Genomic DNA, 27,499 nt, shown 5'->3' with positions numbered 1-27,499 from the left:
AAATTTATATTTAAAATCATAAAACTAAAAAAAAACTTAAAGGCATCCCAAACCTCCGAGACATGTTGCGCTCATATTAAAGAAAATGATAAAAAAAAATTTAGTTTGAGCGTATAAAATAACGCTCGTCTAAGTTCGGTATTATTTTTTTATTTTCATAAAATATATAAAAAAGATTTTTTATTAAAGATATTCTATTATCAAAGCACTGATATAAAATATAAAAAGCACTACGTCGTTCTCTTTTGCACTAACGTAATGAATGAGGAGTTTGAAGTTGTTAATAGTCACTAATTTCAATAATGGAATGTGTATGCGGAAACACAATGTGAATACAAAAATGCGCAAATAAAATAAGCAAAGAAAATTAGAAAACCATTATAAGAAAATTGAAACTGCAGAATACTTTTTATTATGTGAAAATATCAAGTAAGATTTATTTGATTTATTGTTTGTAATATTCCACACATTGTTTATAATAAAAGTAAATATTGATAAAAGAGTAATTTTTAAAATTAGTTTTTGTTCATAGTATTGGTTTTTTATTAACTATTATTAATTTTAACTCAAATTTAAAACGATTCTGTTGTTTAGAATGTTCCCAATCAAGGACATTCGAAAAGGAAACAAAGTAATGATGTCAACATTTATTAAATGGAAAGTTGAAGAGGTAATAGGCTTTAGAACTGAAATTACCAACAGAACTACATACGTTATTGAAATTTACTGCAAAGTTTGTACAAGAAATAGAGAAGCGGGATTACAAGGTTGTAAAGGTTTGATATGACAATGTGCTTTACGGTTTATCGATGGGACAAACTTTGTGTCGATCCACACAATTTAAAGTTATTTTGAAACATCTTTTCACCTTACTGCAATAAGGTGTGAGAGCGAGAAACCCTCAAATGAGCGATGTGTTACGCCAACCGATGGAATACTAAATACAAAATCCTCAAAGGTAATTAATAAATTATTACCTTTGAAATAAAGATTTTTTATTCTTATTTACCAGATTCTAATATCTTAATTTTGAACTGTGCTAAAGCGTCGTTTGTTGCAGGCTTGATCAGGAAATCGTGTGATCGTACACCATTAATATATTTTGTTTTGATGATTTGGCCATCAAGCACTTACACATTTGCAAATGCTTGATGATGTTTATGTAAAATTTTGATTATTTCTAAAACGCGCTGAAAAAATTAAACTAAACTAAGAGAAAGTTAAAAATAATAATAACCTAAAAATAATTTGTCAACAAAAGAAAAAAATTAAACCTAAAAAAACTTAAGAAACTTTTTTTTAAACATTAGCGTTCTTTTTTTTTTCAAAATTATTTTTTTAATGACGCAGATGAAACTAGCATTTATAACTAATGACACTTACGTTGCATTAATTAAAGTTCGTTAACTCTTTTATTATTCATTCAACTGTAACATTAAAAAAAGTTAAAAACGATTTCACGTTTTTTTTTTTATAAGAAACCAGTTTATAAGAAATTAGTACAAGAAGCCTCAAAATCTTAAGAAAATTTTAGTACTAAGTAACTTTTCAATAGGAAACTTATTTATAAGTTCGATGAATATTTCCTCATTTTTCACCTAAATACCTCATCAACATTACTCGAAGTTAACATTATCTACAATGGAGAACAACAGTTTGAATGAGAACTTGCACGCCCAATCGAATAGAACTCAATTTGACTACAAATAAAAAATAAAAACTTGAAATTAAAGAAACTTTTAAAAAACTTTTAGTACTAGATTTAGAAAAAAGCATCCTTAAAATAAGAAACTTTTTAGTACTAACCGTTTGATTGGTTTCTTATAAAAAAACAAGGTGTACTTAACATTAGTTAAAAAAGCTCGAACGTTTTTTCCTTTAAAAAAATAAATGAAATCGATGTTTATAAAATATATTATAGAAAAAGTTTTAAACTATGATTCAATTAAGATTGGAACTGCATAAAGTAAAAGTTTAAGGAAACAGTGTACTTTTGTAATTGTGATATTCTTTTGTTTCTTAGATACAAGTGTCAATATTGTCTTTGTTAAAAGTTTTAATGGATGACCCGTATATAAGACGTGTAAACTGTGCCTATGAAATGGCGCTTCTGCCAACTATGCCGCACAAAAACTTTGCTGTTATTGTAAGTATCGATATGTTGATTATTTTAAATATATTTTTAAAATAGTTGGTTCGTATGTTTCCAACTTTGTAAATTTTACTAATCTATTGTAAATTTAACTTTAAATCGAAAAATATAATACATCATTTACAAAAAATGTTTAGGTAAAGAGCTGTAAGATCAATGGTGTTAAAATGATCAAACATAATGAAAATAACGCTAGCGGGCGTGAATTCATAAAATGCATTGCGATGGCTGCGCGTGAAAAATGTGCCAATATCCTGAAAGAAGCTCAATTCTTCTCAATTTTGAGCAATGCTAGCCAAGCTCGAAAAACAAAGAAAGAAAAAGAGTTAGTTTTGGCAAGAATTGAAAGATGTGGTTCTCCTTTTTATATGGTTCTGGATCTAGTTGATATTGATAGGTTTGGCAGAGGCATTTTTGAAACTGGGGAATTTAAACTAGACTCCAATGATTACAAAAATAAATTAGTCAGTATAAAATCCGATGGTACAAGTGTAAACTTTGGAAAATATCGCAGTGTCATAGTGCAAATAAAGGCAAATAGGGTATGGCTACTTCCAGTTCTTTGTGTCAACCACAGAGTCAAACTGGCAGTTAAAGAGGTTTTTTCCAAGATCTCTAAATTAAAAAAAGTTGATGAATTTTACAATACAAGTTTTTATCTGTTTCGAAACTCGGGGAAAATAAAACAAGAAGTAATAAATGCATCTGCAGCTTTAGGTAAAGTTTACCGCAAAGTTTGCGGTAAAGCGTTGTGGCTTAAAACCATAATTTATATTTTAGTTTATCATTTTATTTTCCAAGAACTTGGCTTATAGTGAAAACACATTACAAGATTACCTTTCTTACATTATCTGGGATTTTTCTAAGATAAATGTAAACTATTCAATTTTTAAATATTAAACTAGATTGGATATTTTAGGTACTACGCATTACACTCTACCGAAACTAACAGGAACGAGGTTTGTTGGCCATCATATAAGAGCTATTAAGAATTTATTGGAGTCCTGGCCAGCTTATATAGTGGCCTACGAGAACTACGTAAATAAACGGAAAAACCCTATAACTACAAGAGCAAAGATTCAAGGGTTACTAAAGAAATTCAAGTCATATAACTTTCTTTGCACTGTTGCCGTTTATCATGATTTGCTAGAGCTCATTATGCCAGCATCGAAAGTATTTGAAGCAAATGAACTTTTGCCGCATGATATTCTAGCTACAGTCAACCGAACAAATTTAGAACTGGAATTGAAGCTCGAAGAAATCGATACAGATTTAGAATTTTTAGATAGCTATGTATCACGTTACATGGTTATTGAGGGCAAACATAACTTACCTGAAACACTGTCTGGTCAGTTTAGTAAAGCTGGCGACAAACGAAAACACCCCAGTAATAGAAAGTATATAATAGTAAACTTAAATATGACTTTGGTTGACGTAGATCAAGCATTATGCTTAGTCAGAAATATTAAGAAAAAGGTTATACCCAGACTTATAAATACGTTAAACAGCAGATTCACAAGCATAAAGGAAGAGTCTGAGATTTATCACGCCATGCAGCTCATTGACCCGCAGAACTGGACTGACAACAAAGAGTTTAAATTGGAAGAAATAAAGTTTTTGTCCACGCATTTTAAAACACCATTGGAACATTCCAATTTTAATGAAAAGTTAGTTTTCCAAGAATGGAAACTATTTTTGATTCATTCAAGAACCAATCTTGAAGCAATGGTACGCAATCGCCAGACAAGAGAAATTTGGAGGTCATTGTTCTTGTACAAAAAGTCAAAGTTTCCTAATTTATTACAAGTTATATCGATTATCTTCGCAATTTCTGGATCAAACTCAAGTGTGGAGCGAATGTTTAGCACAGTAACTAGCATATTATCAGATCAACGTTTATCTATGAATCACGACACTCTAAATGATAGCATTATGATATTAGGAAACCATGGAAGCTCGTCAAAAGAAGAAATAATCCTGATTAAAAAGCGAGCAAAAGAAATCTATTTGAATAAGAGACGAGTGGTTCAAGTTGATGATGATCCAGTTGACTATATGACAACAGCAACAACATTGATTACAAATCAAATTTTTGATGACGATGATGAAATAGACAGTGCTGATGAAGTCATGACTGATGAATTAGCTGCATTCAGTTTCGACAATGTAGAAGAGGAAACACCGCTGACAACAGTTGAGGGGAAATTTTGTTATTTAACTTATAATGAATAGTTATAAAAAGAAGATTTTCAAATTATTCTTGTGTTATTTTTTTAAATAAAAAAAACGTAATTTAAAAAAGAAATTTTAGAAAAAAATTAAATAATTTATTAGAATAAAAAATATCAAGAAATATAAAAACCATTAACCGTTAATTAAGTTTACAGTGTAACATTTTAAAATACATATGTCAAAACAAGGAAGCAAAACGAAGTCACTAAATTATACTTCAATACTAAATCAATAAGTTACGTTTTTGTTTGATATTATTTTTTTATAACATAAATAGTTAAAAATAAAATCAAGATCTGACAATATACAAGAAGTTTGGAAGTATAAAAATCTACTTTGTTGAAGTAATTTCATGAGTGTGATACTAATTCAAACATTTTTTGACGAAAGAATTATGTAACAAATAAAAAAAGATATAAAAAATAAAAAGCTTTTTATGAGCATCGCCTTCAGCAATTGTCATGATCGCGCTTGATATAACACGCTTGACAATTTTCTTCATCACAAGCCCTAAATCTACCTTTTGGTTAAATAAAATTTGAAAAAAAAGTTAATCTGCGCCATCTTATACTTTGAAATCTTGAACAAAAAATTTTTTGAAAATTACATTTTTGATAATCTAATAAAAGTAGATGCTAAACTAAAAACTACAAATTTTTTCAAACAGTTTTTTAAACACATAGGTATGAACATATCTAAACTGAAATATTATTTACCACCATTACTAACAACCTAACTCAAAAACAAAAACTTTAAAAGCTGAAGAAAAAAATGCTACAATACATTTGAAACAATCAAAATCTTCACCAACTAAGTTTTTATTGACAATTCTATAGACTTGATATAATAAACATTAAATGTGTTGCAGTAATGGCGGAAAGTTGTATTTTGGAAATAAAATTGTCCAAGTTTTTTAAATAAATTGTTTTTTCTTTGATGCATTGTTTGGTTAGATGAGTCTATGATCGAAGTATATGATTATAGATTTATCTACAAACATATTTCCACAAAAAACACCACACTTGCAGAAATTCATTGAATGTGACTGTACAAAATTCTTTGAATGTGACTGCACAACAGTCTTTGAATCTGACAAATCTGGTTGTTTCTGAAGTACATAGTAACATCGACTATAAAACCTCATCAAAAACAGCAAGTGACATATGACAAAAACAGAACTGAGTGCTTCATAGTTTTGATATTTACAGATATTTTGGATTCTAATTGAGATTTTTATCAAACATAATTTTAAATATTTTGAATATAATTTTGCAATAAGCCATGGAAAAGTTCTTAAGAACTAAAAAAATCATCAAGTTTTATCTGCTGTTTTTAAATGCTATACTCAAAATATAACAGACATAAACTTGATAAAAACCAAAATTTCTGAGACTAATCACTGCTGAAATAAAAATTATTTGACAAACAATATTCTAATTTTAAGAGACTTTTATTTCATTTAATAACGAGGAGGTAACATGTGAAGCATCTCTGGTGATGTATAAAAACAATTAAATTTGAATAATAATGAATCAGATTGGTCTTCAAACAATAAAAGTGGTTTGTTCTCTAAAATGTGTCTTGTGTGTTCATGCACACAGTAGTACATTAAAAACCTGTAGAAGTTGCGGAGTTGCAGAAGATTCAAATGCAAAGTTTGAGCAACAAAAGATTGTTTGCATATAACTTTACACTTTTCTTTTTAATACAGTAATATAGTATTACTATTCTGGGGTCGGCAAAAACCGCCGACCTAGTTTCTATTTTTTATAGTTTCTATTTTTTATAGTCTTTGTTTTACATTTTTCTGCTGAACTGATGCCGACCTCACACATATTAAATATATAATATTTTACCTCACTTAATAATTGTTTTGCAATGCAATGACTTTTCATTCTCAAAAAAACACGCCTAAAATACTGAATAAGACTCTATACTATATATACTAAACAATATGCTTATCATAACTTGTATTTTAACAAATTGTTAGAACTAGATATAACAGCTATTTAAAATAACAATAATGTATAATAATAACTTTCTTTGTAAGAAAGTTTACAATTTTTAAATAGTCATTACTGAACAAATTTATATTATAATACTAATTGAAGTATTGTTATAAAAAATGAATTAATTCTACAGCTATATTCACTTTTGCATTCATTTTAAAGTAAAAAATCAATCATCATGCTTATTGTTAATATTTTTCTATAATCATAAAAGTCTTAATTCATTTTTAAAATGGCATCTCTTATGTAAAAAAAATATAAATCGACAAAAAACAATCTGGCGGAGTCAATAAAAAAGAAATACAGAAAAGCATTGAAATCGCCAGATGAAATTTGGTTAGTTGGATACCCGCTTGAAGATATTAATACCAGATCTCAGCCTACTACTCGCGATGTCTACAAATTTTTTAGGCTTATATATTTTTTAAATTTTTTTCAAATTTCAATTGGTGTATTACACACTTTTTTTATATATGAAAATTATGTGCTTTAATTGAACTACTGCTTTTGTTTGTTATCACTTAAAAATGATGAACAATTCATTTCAAGTTTTTTTCAAATATAAAAAAGAATTAAATATTAAAAGCAATATTTCAAAATTAAAGTTAGTTGCTAAATTAACAATAAAAACTGTTAAAGTATTTTGGGATAAAGCTGATATTCCTTGCTAGCAGGAAGAATACATTGTTGAAAGTATTCTAAACCTTCGTGATAAATGGAGAAATTGTGGTTATAACCCTCTCTCAACTATATAATTCTAAAACACGAAACTTGACGAACAAGGCTGCTGCGCGGAGAAACAAGTTGAAGTTAAAACTGGAGGAATAGGTGGGAGAGATAATTTATTAAAATTGAGCTTAAAAAGAAAAAAAGAAAAATGGAGAATCGATAAAGAAAAGAGACGAAGATTCAACAATGAAACTTAACATTGATAATAGTAATGACTCAACTGAAGAATGGTTTGTTGCTGGGTCTAGAGGGTCTGAGTGCTCTGATTTTCAGTGCTCTTCTAAAATTAGTCATAAAGTAAATAACTTAAAATCATCTATCAAAATCATGAAAGATGTTATGTCACAAAATATAAATTTAACTTTACCAAGAAACTTTGTTTGTCATCCAATGATAACAGCAACAGCTGACAGATCTAAATTATCAAATGCACAGCTAATGATGAATGTTTCTGCAATCCTGGTTCTAGGTTTTTGATTTGTTTTTGTTTTTAAATTGTTTTTATTTTTGATAAGCATAAGAAACTCTAAAATATGTTTTTAGGTTGTGTTAAAGCTAAAGAAGTGGACATTTCAATAAATACAATTAGAAGAGCACATAAGCAAAATAGGCAAATTATGTCAAGAAGTAAAATTCAGAGTTTAAAATAAAAGTTAAATCAGATTTTTTAACTTTTCACTCGGATGGGAACTCATGAAGCAAATATCTAGTAAAAAGTTTGAGTATTTAACTGTTTTAGTAAGTGGTTATCTAAATTGAAATTTCTATCTGTAGAGAAATTATAGAAGATTTAGAAGAATGGGATCTTAAGAAAAATATTGTTGCCCAAGTTTTTATACAACGGCTTGTAATACTGGAGTGAGAAACGGAGCGGCAACTCTTGAGGAAACCAAATCTATGAAAACGATTCTCTGGCTTGCATGTCGCCATCATGTTTTAGAACTGATTCTTGGGTCATTTTGAAATCCTTTATTTCAAAAGGAGACAACATCTGATAATAATATAGAATTTAAAATTCTAAAAAAGGAATGGCTTAACTCTGAAAAAATTCCTCTCAAAATTTCTAATAGGACCCTTGATCATGAAAATCCTTTGTTAAAAAAAAAAGCAAACAAAACTTGCAATTTTTTAGAGAAAGTATTACAATCTGAGCATCACGCACAAGACGATTATAAAGAAGCTGCAGAATTAGCAATTTTTCTATTAGGTGGAGAGGAACCCGAGAAATGGAAAACATGTGGTGCTAGTCATCATGCCAGATGGATGGCACATTTAATGTACGCACCAAAGATGTTAATCTTTAAAGATGAATTAATGGAATCTGATTTAAGCAACTTAAAAATATTTTTGACTTTCAGTTTAGCCATTTACATTAAAGCTTGGTTAGAAGCATCAAAAGCTTGTGATAGACCAATTAATGATATAGAGTTATTTAACAACTTAGAAACTCTTAAAAGTATACCAAACTTCTGAATGGTTGCTGAAAAAGCCCAACAAGTTTTAAACAGACGCTCTTGGTATCTAACCAAACAGGTGTCTGTATTAAGTTTATTTTCAAATAAACTTTCTCTAAATGATAAGAAAGAATTGCAAAAAAAATGTTAGATTATGGAAAACCACTCGGTATTAATTGCGGTTAATCAACTCTTCAATTAAAAAAAACTGAAACATTTTCTTTTATTGGGAAAAAATTTTGGTAGATTTACAACTTAAAAGATGATGGAAAATGGCTCAAAACCCCTTCATTGGAACGGGACAAGTTAATAACTATTTGAAGATGTAGCTACTTGTCAAAACTTTAAAGGTAACAACGCAGCTGAGATAGCTTTTATATAATTTAAATTCTAATGTGTAAAATATCGTGTTTCTTTGCAGTGAAATTTTCAAAAAATTTCACTGCAAAGAAACATGATATTTTAAAAAAATCATAATTATTATGTGTGTATATATATATATATATATATATATATATATATATATATATATATATATATATATATATATATATATATATATATATATATATATATACATAATATTTAATTGTATAAAAAACTTGATATGGTTGTCATAACATAAAAAAATATTATTAATAATAAATATAATTCAATTAATTTTTACCTACAAAAATTTACCTTACTTTAATTTTTCTAACGCTAGTTTTTTAGCAGAAGATTCTTTCCCAACATTTCGTCCTGATCTTCTTTCGCTGCCTATCAACACAAAAATGTTAAGCCTTACATAATAAAAATAAAAACGCTAATATTATTAATACATTTATTACATAAGACATTAAAAAAGGTTTCAAGAATGGAAAAAAAAGATAAGTAATAATTCTTAAAAAGCTTAACAATTATTTTTTGTGTGTAGGAAATAAACAACTATTGGATATCAGGCCTTGTTAAGAAGCATTACACTATTTGGATTTTAGTTTTATAATTGCTTTTTAACTAAAGTTTTTTCTTTATCATTAATTTTTTGAATTGATCATGGACTGAACATCGATTAGAAATGATTAACTAGTTTATGAGTAGTTTGCAAAGATTTTGCAAAAGCCAAAATGTTAATAAAGAAGGTTAATATTTTTATTTATTTTTTGACCGTTAAAGTGATCCCCAAGTGCCAAGACAAGTTGTGTTCATATCATAAAAATCTTTGAAAAATAAGTTTCATGTTAATTAAACTTTCCAGAACAAATTATTTGCAATATTAGCAAAAAACTTTATAATTTTTAATGCAATTTTTTTTTTTTTTTTTAATTACTGGTCTGATTAATAGACTTTTGTAGTTAATAAATGACGTCAAAACAAAAAATTTCTTTCAAATAACTTTAACTCGAGTTATAAATTTTATGTTTGGGTTTTCCCTTTGCAGTTAATTTTTATGTAGAAGAATGTCATATATTTTATAAAACAAACCAAACTTTTATGACCGAAAAAAAATAACACGATCAATAAGTAAATGCTTTAAAAGCCCAACTTATATTTATTTTATCTTAAAAACAAAAGAAATATTAGTTATAAATATAAGATATATAAATTTCAAGAAAACAAAGCAGAAAAGCGGTAATCTTTGTTTAATTACATTTTTTATTTTGTCAACAGTCTCCAGTTGAACTAAAATATTTTAGGTAGCGCCAACATTTTTTTATAAAAGGGGAAAACCCAATCTAATTGTGTAGTTGTGTAAATCATTTAAAAAACTCTGTAAGTACATTTAAATCTGCTTAAGAAATTCAACCATAAACAAGTGTCTGCTCATTTTTAAAAAAATAACTATAAGATGAATGTTTTGAAAAAGAATAAGTTTTTAAAATAAGGAACTTCTTTTTTTTTTTAAACAACATTTAAATTTTATTTATAACTTTTTTTATAAAAATATTGTTTAATTTAAAGATGTTTTATAAAGATAAAGATTTACAACAATTTTTTATGTGGTTTCAAATTAAATTAAATTACACTTTAAAATACACAACTGATGTAATTAAACTTTTAACAATGTAAATATCTTCATTGAGTAAAGTTACATTTAAAAAGTAAAGTTACATTTACTCAATGAAGATATTTACATTGTTAAAAGTTTAATTACATCAGTTGTGTATTTTAAAGTGTAATTTAATTTAATTTGAAACCACATTAAAAATTGTTGTAAATCTTTATCTTTATAAAACATCTTTAAATTAAACAATATTGTTATAAAAAAAGTTATAAATAAAATTTAAATGTTGTTTAAAAAAAAAAGAAGTTCCTTATTTTAAAAACTTATTCTTATTTGAAATTTTTTTTTTTTTTCAAAACATTCATCTTATAGTTATTTTTTTAAAAATGAGCAGACACTTGTTTATGGTTGAATTTAACAGAATCTAACTTAACTAAAAGATCTAGGAAAAACCGAATGAAAGCATGGTATCATAAAATAATGCTCCAATGCAGCTAAGAATAGAGGCTGTCTTAAAATTTTAAAGAACCTTAAAAAGTAGAAAAACATGCAACTTTTTTGAATTAAGATGTTTTCTAGTAATAAAAATGTACACTATATATATATATATATATATATATATGTATATATATATATATATATATATATATATATATTATATATATATATATATATATATATATATATATATATATATATATATATATATATATATATATATATATATATATATAAACAGACTGCATGAGGTAATAAAAGCTCGTGGTCAAAACACAAGATATTAAAACACTAGCAAATTGAGTTTGCATAACAATTTTATTTGATTTTTGTAAAGTGGATGAAAACAGGCATTGTGTAGTTTAAAATGTGATATTTAATTTTCTATTCTTTATTTTGTAAAATCCTTTTTTTACAATATTTCTTGAATGGTTAACTGATATCATTTAGTTGAAATTTTGCTTATATCTTTTTTCAATAAAAAGTTATTGCGTCTGAAAAATGAACAGGACAGGTGGATGAAAACTTTTTTGACACAGTGTGTATATGTATATATATTTATATATATATATATATATATATATATATATATATATATATATATATATATATATATATATATATATATATATAAATATGCGTGTATATTACATAATAATAAATAATATCACATGATATGCAATAACAAGCATTTGAAAACATGCTGTTTCACCAAAGTATTTAAAAATGCTCATTCAAATTTGTTCTGAAAATAACATGTACTTTTTTAAAATTTTTAGACTATTGGGTCAAATGATTTTAGACTATTGGGTCAGAAGATTTTTTTTTCCAAATAATGTACATATTTTTTAAATTTTAATGTGTGAAAAGCAAAGAAAAAAATATATAGCAAAATCATATATTCACATATTGAATATATGTGGTAGGGTGGAGCAAAGAATTTAAATTTTAGAGAACAGGTCTCTAAACTTCCTTAACCGTATGTTTACACACAAACAAAGAATTCTATCGAAAATCCTAAACTTTGAAATAAAGGTAATAAAAATGAGCTCTTACATAATAAGAATAAGTTTATCTAAAAAGAAAACTGCTTTACAATTAGATCCAGGTAGTTTAAAGACTAAAAGATGGATAACTTAAAATAACAATAACAACAACGATAGCAACAACGATAACAACAACAACAACAACAACAACAACAACAACAACAACAACAACAACAACAACAACAACAACAACAACAACAACAACAACAACAACAACAACAACAACAACAACATCAATAACAACAACAACAACAACAAAAATACAACAACAAGAACAAAAATACCAATAAAAATTTGTTTTTGAAAATATAAACTATGATAAAATAATAAAATAAATAATTTTACATTGTAAATGTACATTAAAAATTACATTAAAAAAATTTTACATTGTAATGTACAACAATTAAAAATGATGAACTAATACTTACGTTCTCTTCTATGTTCTACTGACATAATTATTATCTATACAAATCAGTATGAATATTGTTTATTTATTTTAGTAATAATTTTGCTTATGAATTGTAGTTTACTTTATCAAGTTTTATTGTTAAAACATATTACTTCCCGCCAAAAAAATTAACTTATAGAATACGCGTACGCGTCTCGAATACCGAAATATTAACATCCCAAAGGATGTTTAATAATATCATATGATGATATTATGATATTAATATGTATGATAATATCAAGAAAAACTTATTTCTTCGAGTTCAACGGAAATATTTTTAGAGTAAAGTTAATCATTTGACAATTATTGGCACTTGTTGATCACTACTTTAATCTAAAAGAATTTTCTTTATCAGAGGATCTTTTGATGTTTTGTAACGGAAACTATCAGATATTGCGCAAACTCTTAACTTAAAGTATATTCATCAGCTCAAACATACTTAAGTTATTTTTTTGTTTTGTCATTTTTAATTTGGTTATTAAGATGCACCCAGAAGTTCTTAAGGTCTTATCACCGGGGAAGAGCATCTAGCTAGGAAGTTCACGCTATATTTCTTTCCAATGTTTATTTGCGAGCAGGATTGAAAAGTCTATTTTTCAAAAGGAAATCTATGTAAACTAAAATTGAAATTAAAGAAAAACTAAAAACGTTAAGTTGGGGCCCATAATACCTTACATGCTACCTATAAATATTTATTTAGTTTCAGGGAAAAATATTGTGTTTGGAATATTAAATTTTTTGTTATAAACCTATCGTTCATTTCGTGAAACAAGTTTTGAATCTCAACAACTAAAAACTTTGAATCCTACTAACAATGTCTTTATTCGAAGTTAAATAAGTATTTATAGGTAGTATGTAAGGTATAACTGCCCCCTTCTGAACCTTTTAGTTTGTTTTTTTTAATTCTCAATTTTAGTCTACAAAGTTCATTCGTTTTGAAAAACAATATCCTTAGCTGAATAGCTGTCTATAGAAAAACAGCTGTGTAAAAAATTTAATCTTTAACTTTTTAAAACTTTCAAGTTTTGTTCGAATACTTTTTTGAAATTGAAAAATCGTTGGAATGTAACGTTAAGTTTTAATCAATTAAAGTTAAAGTAATTTTTTTGTTTATTGAAATCTTGATTAAAATATGATAACTGTATACTCGGATTTGAAACTTTTTGTCTTTTTTCAGGTTCTTCTCTTAAACTCTCTTCTTAAATTAAATGTTATTGTGTTATTGTTGTTGTTGTTGTTGTCGTTGTTGTTGTTTATAAATCATTTTCAGTTTCAATATATTAAAATACATTGGAGGTGATTGCAAAATATTGAATGGAAAACATCGCACGAGGTTTTTTTTTTTTTTTTAACATCTTCGCTTTCAACAAGGCTGCAAGCAACCACTATTAGAGTTGGTAGTTACTGGAAGAGAAAAGATAAAGTTTATAGAGCAAGATAACGATTGATAGACGGCTTAAAAGATTGCAAATTATATGAGTTAGGAAAGCAAGATGAAGGAAGCGAATTCCAAAGATCTGATGTTCGAGGAAAAAAAGAGTTTTTGAAGCACTTAGGAACAGTCACAGAAAAAGAATGTGACTTAATTAAATGGCACATAAGACGCTAGCTCTTTGTAATAGTGTCCATTATAGTATTTTTAGAAAAGAGAAAGAGAAGCAACATTACGACGATGTGATAATAGTTGGAGGTTCGCTGAAAGAGCAGGTCCAACTATGTTACAAATGCCTTTTTGCATCTTGTCTTAATGAGAAAGGGCATCATTGAAGGTTCCGCCCCAGATATGGCAACAATATTTCATAAAAGGACAGATTTGAGCGTTATAAAAATAAAGATTAGAATCCTTTGTAAGAAAGTGGAGTGCACGATAAAGAAATGCAACCTTAGGGGATACTAATTTTGAAAAATTGGGTTTTATCTGAATTAATGTTCATCAGCCACTGGGAGCCGCTGTGTTGTAGAAGAAATGAGATCCTTTTCAAGCTCAAATGCCCTTTCCAAGCAAGTGTTGGGTTCTTATTAAGTCAAGATAAATGGTAGTATTATCAGTTAACAATGCCCCGTTTGGTGTGAGATCGTTATCTGGAAGATTGTTAATGTAAATTAAGAAGAGTATAAGGCCAAGGGTAGAACCTTCAGGAACTCCTGAATTTACAGAACATGAAGAAGAGTGATGTTCATCGCGGACAACTTTTATACTACGATTGAAATAGAAGGATTTAATAAGCTTAAAGATGTTACCAGATACACTGTAAGAAGAGAGTTTATGGAGAAGACCAGCATGCCAAACTTTATCAAAAGCTTTAGAAATGTCAAGAGCGATAGCCTTTACCTCTCCACCTATATCTAATGCATTATAAAACCTATCGGTTATTACTGTTAGCAAATCAGCTGTAGAACGAGAAGATTGAAATTAATATTGATGATCAAAAAGTAAGTTATTAGATTAAAGATGAGAGAATAAGTGTTTGTTAATTAAAGACTCAAAAACCTTGCTTATGATAAGAAGAAAACTTATGGGACGGTAGTTGGAGGAGTCAGAATGTTTGACAGAATAATTGAAAATAAGGATAACAAATGCCGCTTTCCAGCAGGCTGGAAAATGAGAATCTAATAAGCACTGGTTAAATTTTTTTTTAACTCTAGACGACAGCTCCGGAGAACACTTCTGCAAGACTATAAAAGGTATGTTTCTGATGATGAAGAAGAATGTGATAATAGTTCTGAAGAAATCAAATTGTGAGTCACTGACACTAGAGCCAAATCATTTACTGTGTGATGAGCAATAAAGTCACCAACAACAACGATATTGGCTGGTGGATAAAGAGAGAGGGTTTGGTCAATTTGATTAGAAATAACATTGAAAAGACTGCAGGCTTGAGATGAAGGAGAGTGAGGAAGGAGAAAAAACAAAGAGAAAGACAATAGAGTAAATCGGTGCTAAACGAAAGCACATAAAAGAATAGTCTGTGGATTTAAACCTAGTTTCCCGACAAATGGGTGAATTCTTACGAATGTAAATGCTCAGCCCAAACATGTGACCATTGGAGTCTTTGCGAGTTAAAGGAAGATAACCATCAACACTAAGATCACAAGATGAGACAGCTGAATTCAAATTAGTCTCACAAAGAGCAAATAGGTCTGGTGAACTTTGCAAGAGATAAGATTTAACAGGAGAAAAGTTACTTCGAAGACCACGAATATTAGCGAATGATGCTTTAAAGAACCTGATGATGACGATGGTTTTTTGTGTTTCATAGTTTTTGGTACTTTAGTCATTTGTTGAAGAACTTGACTTAAAGCACAGATAGTACTCAGTTTACTATTTATTAGCCCAAGAAATAGCTTCATTACTATTAATAAACCCTAAGCCGCAACAAAGAGCTCCAAATGTGGCCTCGACAATGCACATCAAAAGTATGAACAGGGACACCATCTATGTGCAACATGGCACTGTTAATACTCTGATACTTTTCAGCTGTTAATGGAAGCAATCTCTCTGAGAGCGACCACAGAGTTTGAGAAACTTGACTACCAGCCGGCTTCACAACCATAAAGCTGAGTTTTAGAGCTGTACCCTCATTTGGAGATAATAGAATGGTTTTTTGATAAAAAGTCACTCAACACTAGAAATTACTTGATCAGTGACTCTTTAAAAAACTTTAACTCGAAAAAGTTTTTGTGAATTCGAAGGCCTTCTATCTTCACATATTTTTCTAGGCATTTTTTTCTACCGTGCAGTCCTAGCTACATACAGTTGTGCGCTTAACGTTACCTCAGTATCGCTTTAAAGCATCTGCTCATTTATTTTGTTTATTAATAATTTTGCGTTTGTTTTATTCAGTCAGGTTCTTTGGCTTGCAGTTGTCGTTTAGTTGTCTGCACCATTCTCCAAGCACTTAAATAATTAATGTTCTCAATCTGCAAGTACTCTGAAGCAGATCTCTGAATACTGAGCACTTGAAGCAGCAGAAAGCTGGTTAGATGAGACTTGAATATACGCCATACATCAAGGAGCACATTCGTATCGAATATTGCTTGAAAGTTTGGTGAGTCTTTAATATGGTGCTACACTGACACAAGAGCATGGAAAGGTTCAGGTTGAGGAGTTATAAATGTTTCAAAAATTCTTTCCAGAGCTGCCCGTTTTGCACACCACCGAGTCTCACCAATGTTTTGCAACTTGAGTATTTTGCAGGTCCAATCACTTGTAGAGAGCAAATTTCTAACCAAACATTCATGCGTTTGCAAGAATTAAAAAGAAAGTTTGCAGTTCTTTGTAAAAATCCAATCAGTTTTTTGGCTTCAATCAAATTTTCAACAATATCCATTGTAGCCTTGTTTAAGAGATGTGCGTAGCGCTAGATGTACACTGAGTTAGAAGCAGCATCTTTGATGAATTTTTGAACTCCGCTATATTGACCACGCATGTTGGCGGCGCCGTCAAAAGATTCATCTACAAAATTTTATATTTTTAAACTATTGCTTTCAAAAATAGATTTCAATAGTTGGTAAAGTGCAAATTTTGAAAAATCCTAAACTTTTCAGCGCAAAAAGACGCTCTTTTACATCCTCTTTGACAAAATTGCGCAAAATATTAGACTCTTACGTGCTATCTATCTGAACAGAAAACTTCTTGCCAGCAACCTCACTGACAACTTTTATCATAACACATTTAATTGCTGAAAGAATGGCATTTACTATTATTTTTGACAACATACTTGTAAAGCTTCCACGCCCTTTAGAAATTTGAATTTTTTTTTGCTTCAAAGATTTTAATTTTTCTTTATATACTTTAATAACGTTTTCTATGTGCATCAAACTATCTTCTGTCAATTAAACTATCTTCAGTCAAAATTGCATCAAACTATCTTCTAAAATTAAACCTGATTCATTCCGATGTCCTGGGTATGGCAAAGATTTTTCCCCCAAAAATTATAAAAGATTTTTCCCCCAAAAGATTTATTTTTAAAAGATAAAAAAGATTTTTCCCCCAAAAATTATAAAAGAACCAGAAATCGTTTCAAACATTTAATATTGTTGAGTATTTTCGAGTAGCAATCATATTCTCTTTGATTAACAACTCATTTGAACCTCTTGCATTAAAAAGTGCTAATACTGCTATACTACGATTATTTGATGCCTCATATTCATCAATTTTTTTGATGAATATGAGGCATAAAAAGCCGAACAAGAACAAGAGGCAACGCAAAGTTTTCACATCTTTGATGTGGATGAAAAAACATTGCGTTGCCAGTTGTGAAGATTCATTGCATTAAAGACCATTTAACTCACCAGTATTTATTATTTATTCTTGTAGTTATCCATTGTCGTTTAACACAGTTATTATCAGCAAAACATTGTTTGTAAACGCGATTGGGATCAAAAGGTCAATTTTTCAGATACTCTAAATTGGGCTGTTTCGTATTACTTCGCAGAAAATCGAGTCTTTTAGACTTAGTTAGACCACTGTTAGGAAGTCTGACAAACGTAAAGATTGACTTACAAAGTAATATTATTTCCTTTCCAATCCTTTGAGATTCAACGGATTGTAGGCTGCGAGGAATAAATGACGCTTCTATATTAACATTCTTAGTCACTGATTTTGGAGATTCGTTTACAAAAAGTGCTTCGTAAATAAACAGTGTTATTACCATCATAGAACTTGCAGGCTCGTATAGTTTTTGTTTTTGTTTTTTTTTGTCTTTTATTTTCCCACATACACATCAAATCCGAAAAAGTGCTGTTTAAATCATCTTTAAATAACTCAAGGCCAAGTCTGCACCAGGTTAGCTACCAAAAAACAGATAATACCAAATAATTACAAATTATTTTTAGGGTTAACTACCAAGTTAAATAATATCAAATAATTACAAATTTGTTAAGAAGAAAATTAAATAGTTTTTTATCTTGAAATTTATACACAAAATATACAAGAAATTTCAAAAAGCTCCAAGAATTGAAATAAATTATATTTAAAAATTTTTTGACAAAATACTATAGTATAATTGATATATAATATATAATATATTACAAAAAAAATGTTAAGAACTTTCTATACTTTATACATAAATAATGAATTGAACTGAAAATAAATATAAAAAGTTTGATGTCTTTGTTAAAAAGTTGAAGAATTAAGAGCATCTTGGTATACTGCAAGTAAACAAATGGCTTCCGTTCTAAAGAAAAATGAAGGCAACATTAAATATTTTAAGAAACTTGAAAAAATATAAATTTTGTTAAATTTTTTTTTATCTTATATATTTTTATTAGAACTTGAAATAAATCTGTTACTGTTAAGGTGTATGTGTTATAACCAAAGGTTTAGAGTAGGGAAATTTTTGATTTAATTTTTATATTTTGTTTATTCGATCTTTATACTAAAACTAAAAAAAAAAACTTCACTCTTTTTATTCGATTATTATACAAAAACTAAAAACTAAGAAAAAACTAAAAAAAAATCATTTTATCTATCGAAGACACATTTTTATAATTTTAACTCTTTTATGGCAAATGAATACGTTATACATATGTTATAATATCATATGATATTTTCTATATTTTTTCTTTGCCCATTTTCTTACTTTACTTTTAAAACGTATATCATGCTAAACATACATCATGCTAAACAATATTTTGTTATTATAATACGATTACTTATGAACTTATATTCAAGTTATAAAACGAAAAATAATATAGAAAATAAAAAAATAAAAAAATTATTAAAGAATAAAATAAAAACAAAGTCGAAAAACGAAGGGCAGACAAAAGAACTTTTATGATTTCTTATAAAGTATTTATCAATTAAAATGTGTAATAACAATAATAAATTAAAAATAGCTGAATGAGATATTGCGACTTTGAAATGAACTTTTAGTTATGACAGACATTTTTAAAGGACTGGAGAAAAAACTGAATTAAAAATGGCATGAATTACAATAACGCTATTCAAGGAGCCAATTTATTTGCACGAGAATATGATATCAAAAATGTTTAACCATAAAGTAGAACTGAATACCATAATGTCTAATATAAAAGAAAATAAAACTTGAAAATTGAAGTGCAACAACTGTAAAATCAAATTTATATCCAAAAAATATAAAGATCTGGCGAAGACTCCATACCTCTATTGATTAAAAAGTATAAGAAGTAAAAGAAAAAGAGAAGAAAATATATTTACTTATATTATATTAATGACTATAGAAATGAACAAATATTCACTGGAATCAACTTCTTCTAAATTACTAAGGAAAACTCAAAACACCACAAACACCCAAAATAAGCTTAATATTAAAAAAGTTTCAAATCTTAGCGGTTCTCTGCGACTTTCGTATTATTGATATACTCATTTGTATTTTTTTTCTTTTTTATATATTTTATGAAGATTCAAAAAGTTGAACTATTTTGAAAAACAGAAATTTTTGAATTTTTTTTTTTTTAAACAGTTAGTAAGAATGATGATAATTTTTTTTTAACGGTTCACATGGAAACAAATAAAATCTATATTTTGCTTGTTTCTATGATAAAATTTTGCACGCACTTATACACAAAAAGAGGACATCTGGCAATCCTACTCAAGATTATTGGTGTCATTCTAACTTTCTGTAGCATTTAATAGCTATTAATTATTATTACTATTATTTTTTTAAATGTTATTCAGCTCTCCAAGGTTGAGGCGGCCATTAATAGTTGAGAAGGCTTTTTTTTACGTTTTTTTTTAAATTGAGGTTACAGCCCCTCTCAAGTCTTTAACTCCGAAACACAAACTTTGATAAACTAAACCGCTTCGCGGAAAAACGAGCTGAGCGCTGTATAGCCAGGGACATGGTGGAAGTTGAACTCGAAATTTCTTCCGCATCTATATTATAATGTCATTTTATACAATATACCATTAAATGCACCTGCACCAACATTATCGTCACTAATTATCTACCACTGAAATACTTAAGAAAAACAATAGCTTTAAAATTCCCGAGGATTTTCTGATTTAATTGGAGTTGCAAACCTTAAAACCCGACTAAATAGTGATTGGCCACATAATGGTTATATCAATAGGTTATCGATAAAGTGAAAAAAATAAAATGAATGATTTTGTAAATAAGACTTTATAAATAAAAAAGAGTTATTGTTACATGCCAATCATACCTTTTTAATCAGAACTAGACAAATTCTTATCTCCTAATCTTAACCTTATCTCCTAATCTTAATCCTGGAGTTGTGGTTTTTTTCAAAGAATAGTCTCAAATAAAAATTGCACCAACGTCAACTAATTTATAAATAAAATGTTATGCAAATGTGAACATGGTTTTTCATATCTTCATATCGTCCTCCCTGTTTTCAAAAGTGATTATCAAGAAAGATCATTACAACGTATTATATTTATATTATTTAGAAGTGATTTTTATATACTATTTTTATAAGTGATTATGAATACTTTATACTGATTTAAAATCATATAAATACACAGTATATGATTCTGAATCATCATAAAATATTTTATTACAATTACTTAAAAATTAGGAAGACTGACGGGGAATCGGGGTGGGTCGGGAGTAAGGCCAAAGAAGGTTTAGAAGCGCCTGATTTAAGACTGAATGCTTTCATTAACTCTATTAAAGCACTTAATTTTATTTTTGTTTTTTTGCAATTTGATTATTCGAAATTGCTTAATTGTTCACGCTTTAAATTGTTAAATTTTTTATAAAATTACAATAACTCAGTAATTAGATAAAAGCTTAAATAAAAATCATATTTCAAAATTTTTTTAGTTTTCAATACGTTGCAAATTGTAATTTATTGCTAATTTCAAATACTTTTGGTTTTATAAATATTTACTGATATCAATACCTTTTTAGCAAAAGAAAGATCCCATATCTTCTCAACATTGCTTCGTACGCAGTTTGCAAACGATTTAATGCATAAATAATCGCGTTGTTTACATTTGACACAATTATTTTTGGCTTTTGCAAAGCAAGCAGAGCATACAGTGTGTCGACAATGACCTTGGCATTCTTGTTTCTTAAGTTTTAAACTTCTACAAATTTTTAAGAAAGAAGTTAATATAGTTTTAACAAGGTTTAAAAATAAAAATTTCTAAAGGTAAAATAAAAAAATCACAAAACAGCAGAAAAAAAGAAGTTAATAAAACCTATTTAAATTTTGCAAACTTGTTCGAAATTGTGTACTTACCGAGCAGAACAAATAGAATTAGGGTTTTTGGAACAATATTTGGCGGAACACTTTGGTTTGCATTTCTCTTTAATGGTTGGTTTTTCTTGAATCGTACTTAATGTACTGTGAAAAAAATTTTTTGTTGGAACTTTGACAACTTGAGCTAAATTTTAAATAACTCATATATAATACACTAAAGTATTTAAAAAAAGCTTCCAAGCGGGCACAGATGTCCGTATATATATATGTATATATATATATATATATATATATATATATATATATATATATATATATATATATATATATATATACGGACATCTGTGTCCGTATATATATATATATATATATATATATATATATATATATATATATATATATATATATATATATATATATATATATATATATATATATATATATATATATATATATATATATATATAAATTATTATACTTGTAGAAACTTTCAGAGAAATCTTAAAGCAAATGAAAAATGATTAGAGCATCCGTTTAAAAATTTCTCAATGAAAGAAAAAAAAATTGTGTTTTTTTTTTCTTTCTTTGAGAATAAATTATAATTTATTATATTATTATAATTTATTTTTGCCGAAAATTATTTCGGCAACTTATAAATTATAATAATATAATAAATTGTATGTGATAATTACTTTTTATGATGTTAATTGTTAACAGAAAAATTCGGATGATACCTATGCATCGGCCAACGCCATCCTTGTTAGTTTGGCAAATAAGCTCTTCTCGACATTTTCCTTGAATGTCCATATAACCACCACAAAGATCGCCTTCACCTTTAGCACAAACATGACAACAATTGCATGAGTCCATTATCATTCCAGATTTGCAAAAATTTGATAAAGTTTTTTCTCCTATACAAATTACATGACTGCATGATTTGGGACACGATGAAAGCGCAACCAACAAGTTTATCAATTGAACAACTATATAAAAAACTAATACTTGCATGTTGTTATACAAAACTTTAAATTATAACTAACTTTGACACCAAAAAGTTTAATAAATTCAAACATTTCCCGTTTTTATGTGTTTCTTTAAATGAGCTACGTCATTTTTGTTTCATCTACGCGGCACAATTAGTAATTTTATTTTTGTTATATTCAATACAAGAGGAAACAGATAAAAATCTGGTTCGTCGGAAATATAGCAAATTAATGAAAATAGAAATCAAGATTAAAATACAATTAATACAATCAGAAAGTTCGTCTTTATTATGAGTTTACAAACCATAAAACACGATAAAATCACCGACAAACAGCTACTCGCAATCACATAAAGGAAATGAAAAAGTAATTAATTAACTTTAAAAAATTCATTATCAATTAAAAATTTTATTGTTTATATTACACAAAAAAGTTGGTAATTGAAAAATCTTGTTTTGAAAACATTTTAAAGTCTTTTTTTCTTGTTCTTATTAAACTCTTGAAAAGGGTTTTTATACATCTCTTTAAATGTTTCTCCTTTTTATATATTTAATCTCTTAGGGTCTACATTTTTAAGGGCCTAAATTTTTAAACATCTCTTTAAATGTCTCTCCCTTTTTAAACGTTTAATCTCTTTAAATATTTCACCCTTTAACTTTTAATCTATTCACTTATTTTTTTAATTATTTTTTTTTAATTTTTGATGTTTTTTTTTAGGTTTTAATATTTTTAATAGCTTTTGACATTTCAATTCATTCATTGACATTTTGACAAATTAAAAGCTAACCTCAAAAAGTAGTCTAGACACCAAAGTTGTAAACTAAGGTGTTTTTACGATACTATAATTTAACGTAATGCAATGTATGCTTGGTTAACATATTTGGTTATTGCCGGGAGCATCTATTTTTCAGCTTACAGTATAAAACTAAAGAATAGCAAGCTAATAGTAACAGTATATATTGTTAGATTAAAAATATTGCGCGCACACTTTGATAAAATATATAACGGTTTAAATTGAATTAACAAGAAGATTTATAAAAGAAATGAATTTTTGAAATATTTTCATAATACATTTGACTTTAAATAAAACTTTCCATAATGATGCATTGCGCTACTACGTTGATTAGCTAATTTTTAGATAAAATACTTTGGTATTAATAACTTTTGTGGTGACGAATTACCGGGTTTTTAATTTGGTTTTTATTGAACTTAAATTCCTTTGAGTATTTTACACACGTTAAAACGATTGTTTACTAATTGAATAAAAAATAAAAAGTTATATCTATTTACTATTAAATAGTAAGTTTATATACAAAACTATGCAAAGGAGTGCCACGTTCATATTATTTTACGGTTTAAGATGTAGCGAGCATAAAGTTGTACAACTATTTTGTGCCTGTTTAGATTTCCGAGCAGTTAAGAAAATTTAATGCAGTTGTCCGATGTTGAACAAAATAGTTTTGAAACAAATAAAGAAATAATACGTGTGGCGAGAATTATAAAAAATTAAACAAAAAATAATTAAAACAAAAAATTATATAAAACGATTTTTTTTTATGTCTATGGTTGATGAAATTGCCGTCTTGTTTTTTTCTAACATTCTAAAGTTGTTATGTCTATGTGTTGCATCGGTATTTTTTGTGGACATTTTAGGGACATCAGTAAAAATGTTGCACTTTTTTTTCTAACATAAATTAAATTTATTTGAAACCTGTTTACATCATCAATATGTTAATTATACCTAATTAATATGATTTTTAAAAATAAATTTCAAATAAAAATATTAGCTTTTAATTTGGTTTAAATTTCGTATTTTATCTATAAACTACTCCGATAGCATTTGTTAGTTTTTAATAATATTGAGATTTTATGTTTTCAATAAAGCAAAAACTATCCTTACTTACATAAAAGTATATATCCTTACTTAGCAATACTTTTTTTTTTGGTAATACAAAAATAAAATTTACGTAGTTTTTGGACAAAAGATTTGACTTAAGAACAAAATGTGTACTCGGTTGAAGTTTAATTTTATCACGCTTCAGTTTTTATGATGCCTGGTTTTAACAATTTTGACGGCTAAAACTGGTGTACTGAATTACAATAGTTTTTTAAAATAAAAATATTTTACTTCAAAAAATTTACAATATATAATGAGCAATATGAAAATAATGTAAAGGATTTAAACAATTATAGTATACATATTATATTTATATTATTTTTATCGGGGTAAAAATCCCCAATTTTTACCCCGATCAACCATATATAAAGAAGAAAAAATGTAATTATTATATTAGTTACAAATCAGACAACACTTTAGAACTGATATTGCTCATTTTATATCACGTTGTAACAAAATCTATTTTATATAAATGTTTTATAAATTTTTATTAAAATGTTTTTAAATTCTATTTAAAATCATTTTTATAGTGTGAATATATTTATAGATTAGGGTAAGAAACATAAGATTATGGTAAGAAACACAAGATTAGGGTAAGGAACACAATCATAGACTATTTGTCGTGATAGTCATTATATTTTTACATTTATTTGTTTTTGTATTTATAAAACATAAAAACTTAACGATAATATATATATATATATATATGTACACACACACACACACACACACACATACATATATATATATATATATATATATATATATATATATATATATATATATATATATATATATATATTTGTATATATATATATATTTAGAAGTTAAAGTTTTTCCAGGCACACTATAGTTAGATATCTTTTAGAGAAATTCCAAGAAACTATAAACCTAAAAGTCCGCTCTCAAACTTAAGGATTAAAAAAATTACGCTTTTTAAACCATTAACCGTCTATCACTAATAAAATCTAGTTTTATCGACTATAAGCTCTTTCGATGTCATTCATTTATTACTGAAATTTCAACAAAATCTTATTGTATTTAGAATAGGATATATATATATATATATATATATATATATATATATATATATATATATATATATATATATATATATATATATACACACATATGGAAAAGATTTTCCGCAAAAGTCTAAAAGACATTCTTGTAATCAAATATTCAGAGAAGAAAACACCACATCGCTAAAATCAGACAAGCTTATTTATTGATAATAAGATTAAAGTAAAAACAAAACAAAAACAACTTAAACAAGTTTGAAACTAAGCAGAAAACTTAACTCATCTCTTATGGTCGACGAAACGGGTTTTGAAGTGGGGGAAGGGGGGGGGGGGAGCACAATAGTCAATTTCGAAAAAAAAGCCCTCTATATCCTGAGTTTTCCTAAATAAAAAGAAAAAAAGCAGGGGGGGAGGAGGAGGGGGAGGGAAGGGTACGTGCCCCCACCCACCCGGCGTCGACGGCCCTGTCTATAAATCAACAACAACAACAACAACGAAAATTACTTCGTATATTGCCAATATACTATATTATGGAGCGTGTTATATATCAGCGTTTTTTATATATAAAATATCTTCATTAATTCATATATCGAAACACAAACTAAAACGCGTTTTATCTAAGTCATTTAGCGTTAACTCGAATTTAGTGTGCTATGTATTTTTTCTTTATTTTTATTAATAACGTTTTATAAGTCTATTGTTTATATTACAAATAAGTTCTTCTAATGCTTTTTATTAAATGTAATTTAAAATAACTTATATTCAAACTTAAAACATGTTTTATTATTTTATTATAAAAGAATAAAACTGTATTTAAAAGTAATAAATAAAAATTGTACATAAAATTTTTTTATTCCTCAAAACAATTCTTAGACAATTTATTTAAGCTGAAAACATATTTTACTATTTTATTTTGAAGAATAAAATTGTAAAAATTTTAATCTTCAAAACAATTCTTAGACAAAAAGTCTTTAAAGAGTTTTTGTCCACGACCTTTAATAATGCATAGTAAGGAGCATTATAACTTTATAGTATATTGAGCAACCCAAGCAAGAAATATTCTGACTCATTTTTACAATATACTAGTATCACAAAGTACATTGTAAAAATGCATAGCACATATACTTCTATCACGTCCATATACACTACCGTCCCTAATTATTCGAATGTTCATACTTTTCAATATAAGATACTACGGAGAGTAAAACTGAAGGAAAAACCTACCTGAACTATATGCTATTTTCCTTTTTATTAAGTTCGCATAAAAATTAATACAAAGTCTCATTAGATTATTTTACTTGCCTATTTACCCCCCCTCCCCTTAGTGACAATAACCGCTATAGATATTCTTGACATTCTACTTACCTAATTTGTCGAAGTCAATATTATGCCACTCACTAAAAAGTTTTTTACCACATTTTTTTGCATCATTAGCCATTATTTTTTGACATTACTTTTCATTTTTTCCATAAAAGTGCTATAGAAGAGAGGTCTGGTGATTGGGGAGGCCAAATCATTTTATTCAATATTTGATCTCAAACTCAGTCAACTTATACAATCTTCTGAAGATAGTATTTCAGATTTAAGCTTTGGGTTGTTTTCTTCTAAAAAATAAAAGGCTTCTTATTAGTCCAACTTTAAAAATGAAAAACATGACTTTTTATATAAAATATCTGAATAAACTACTTTTGACATTATTTTTTGTTTTTACAATGTCACCTGTGGCATTTCGACCAAAACAGCCCCACAACTTAACGTTACATCTACCATGTTTTACAGTCGTAAAATGTATTTATGTAGTTTTGCCCACATTTTTATTATTTTTGTTATTTTAAATAAAACATTTTAATCAAAACACTTTTATGTTTATTAAATTAACTATTAGTTATTACTAA

General features: G+C 27.3%; 2 protein-coding genes across 3 annotated transcripts in view; both read right to left on the bottom strand.

Annotated features, from left to right (window-relative positions):
- LOC100213709 (DNA polymerase alpha catalytic subunit) overlaps positions 1 to 12,802 on the bottom strand; it is a 79,201-nt gene extending 66,399 nt beyond the window's left edge. The window contains exons 1-2 of the mRNA XM_065815461.1: positions 12,533 to 12,802; positions 9,263 to 9,335 (exon numbers count right to left, since the gene is read on the bottom strand). Coding sequence (XP_065671533.1) covers positions 9,263 to 9,335; positions 12,533 to 12,557 — 98 coding nt within the window. The 5' untranslated portion in view covers positions 12,558 to 12,802. The remainder of the gene's footprint in view (positions 1 to 9,262; positions 9,336 to 12,532) is intronic.
- Positions 12,803 to 18,429: 5,627 nt separating this feature from the next.
- LOC105845851 (uncharacterized) lies at positions 18,430 to 27,448 on the bottom strand. Of its 2 annotated transcripts, XM_065815457.1 has the most exons (5): positions 26,970 to 27,227; positions 22,437 to 22,685; positions 21,742 to 21,886; positions 21,400 to 21,586; positions 18,430 to 18,731 (listed from the first exon to the last, which is right to left on the bottom strand). In XM_065815457.1, the coding sequence occupies exons 1-5, from the start codon at positions 27,040 to 27,042 to the stop codon at positions 18,687 to 18,689; spliced, it is 699 nt and encodes a 232-aa protein (XP_065671529.1). In that variant the 5' UTR covers positions 27,043 to 27,227; the 3' UTR covers positions 18,430 to 18,686. The 2 variants fall into 2 exon arrangements, with proteins under 2 accessions (XP_065671529.1, XP_065671530.1); XM_065815458.1 differs by lacking the exon at positions 21,400 to 21,586 and having other exon boundaries at positions 26,970 to 27,448.
- Between the last annotated feature and the right edge of the window lie 51 nt (positions 27,449 to 27,499).

This window comes from Hydra vulgaris, chromosome 13 (genome assembly GCF_038396675.1).
Source record: "Hydra vulgaris chromosome 13, alternate assembly HydraT2T_AEP".
Lineage (NCBI taxonomy): Eukaryota > Metazoa > Cnidaria > Hydrozoa > Anthoathecata > Hydridae > Hydra > Hydra vulgaris.
Note: the sequence above shows the minus strand (reverse complement) of the source record. Positions and strands in the feature narration are given on the sequence as shown.

Coding starts and splice junctions, on each gene's coding strand:
- LOC105845851 (XM_065815457.1), bottom strand. CDS start 27,042: ATGGCTAATGATGCAAAAAAATGTGGTAAAAAACTTTTTAGTGAGTGG. Junction 21,887..22,436: donor TGGCGTTGGCCGATGCATAG/GTATCATCCGAA, acceptor TTTAAAATTTAG/CTCAAGTTGTCAAAGTTCCA. Junction 21,587..21,741: donor AATTCTATTTGTTCTGCTCG/GTAAGTACACAA, acceptor AAAAATTTGTAG/AAGTTTAAAACTTAAGAAAC.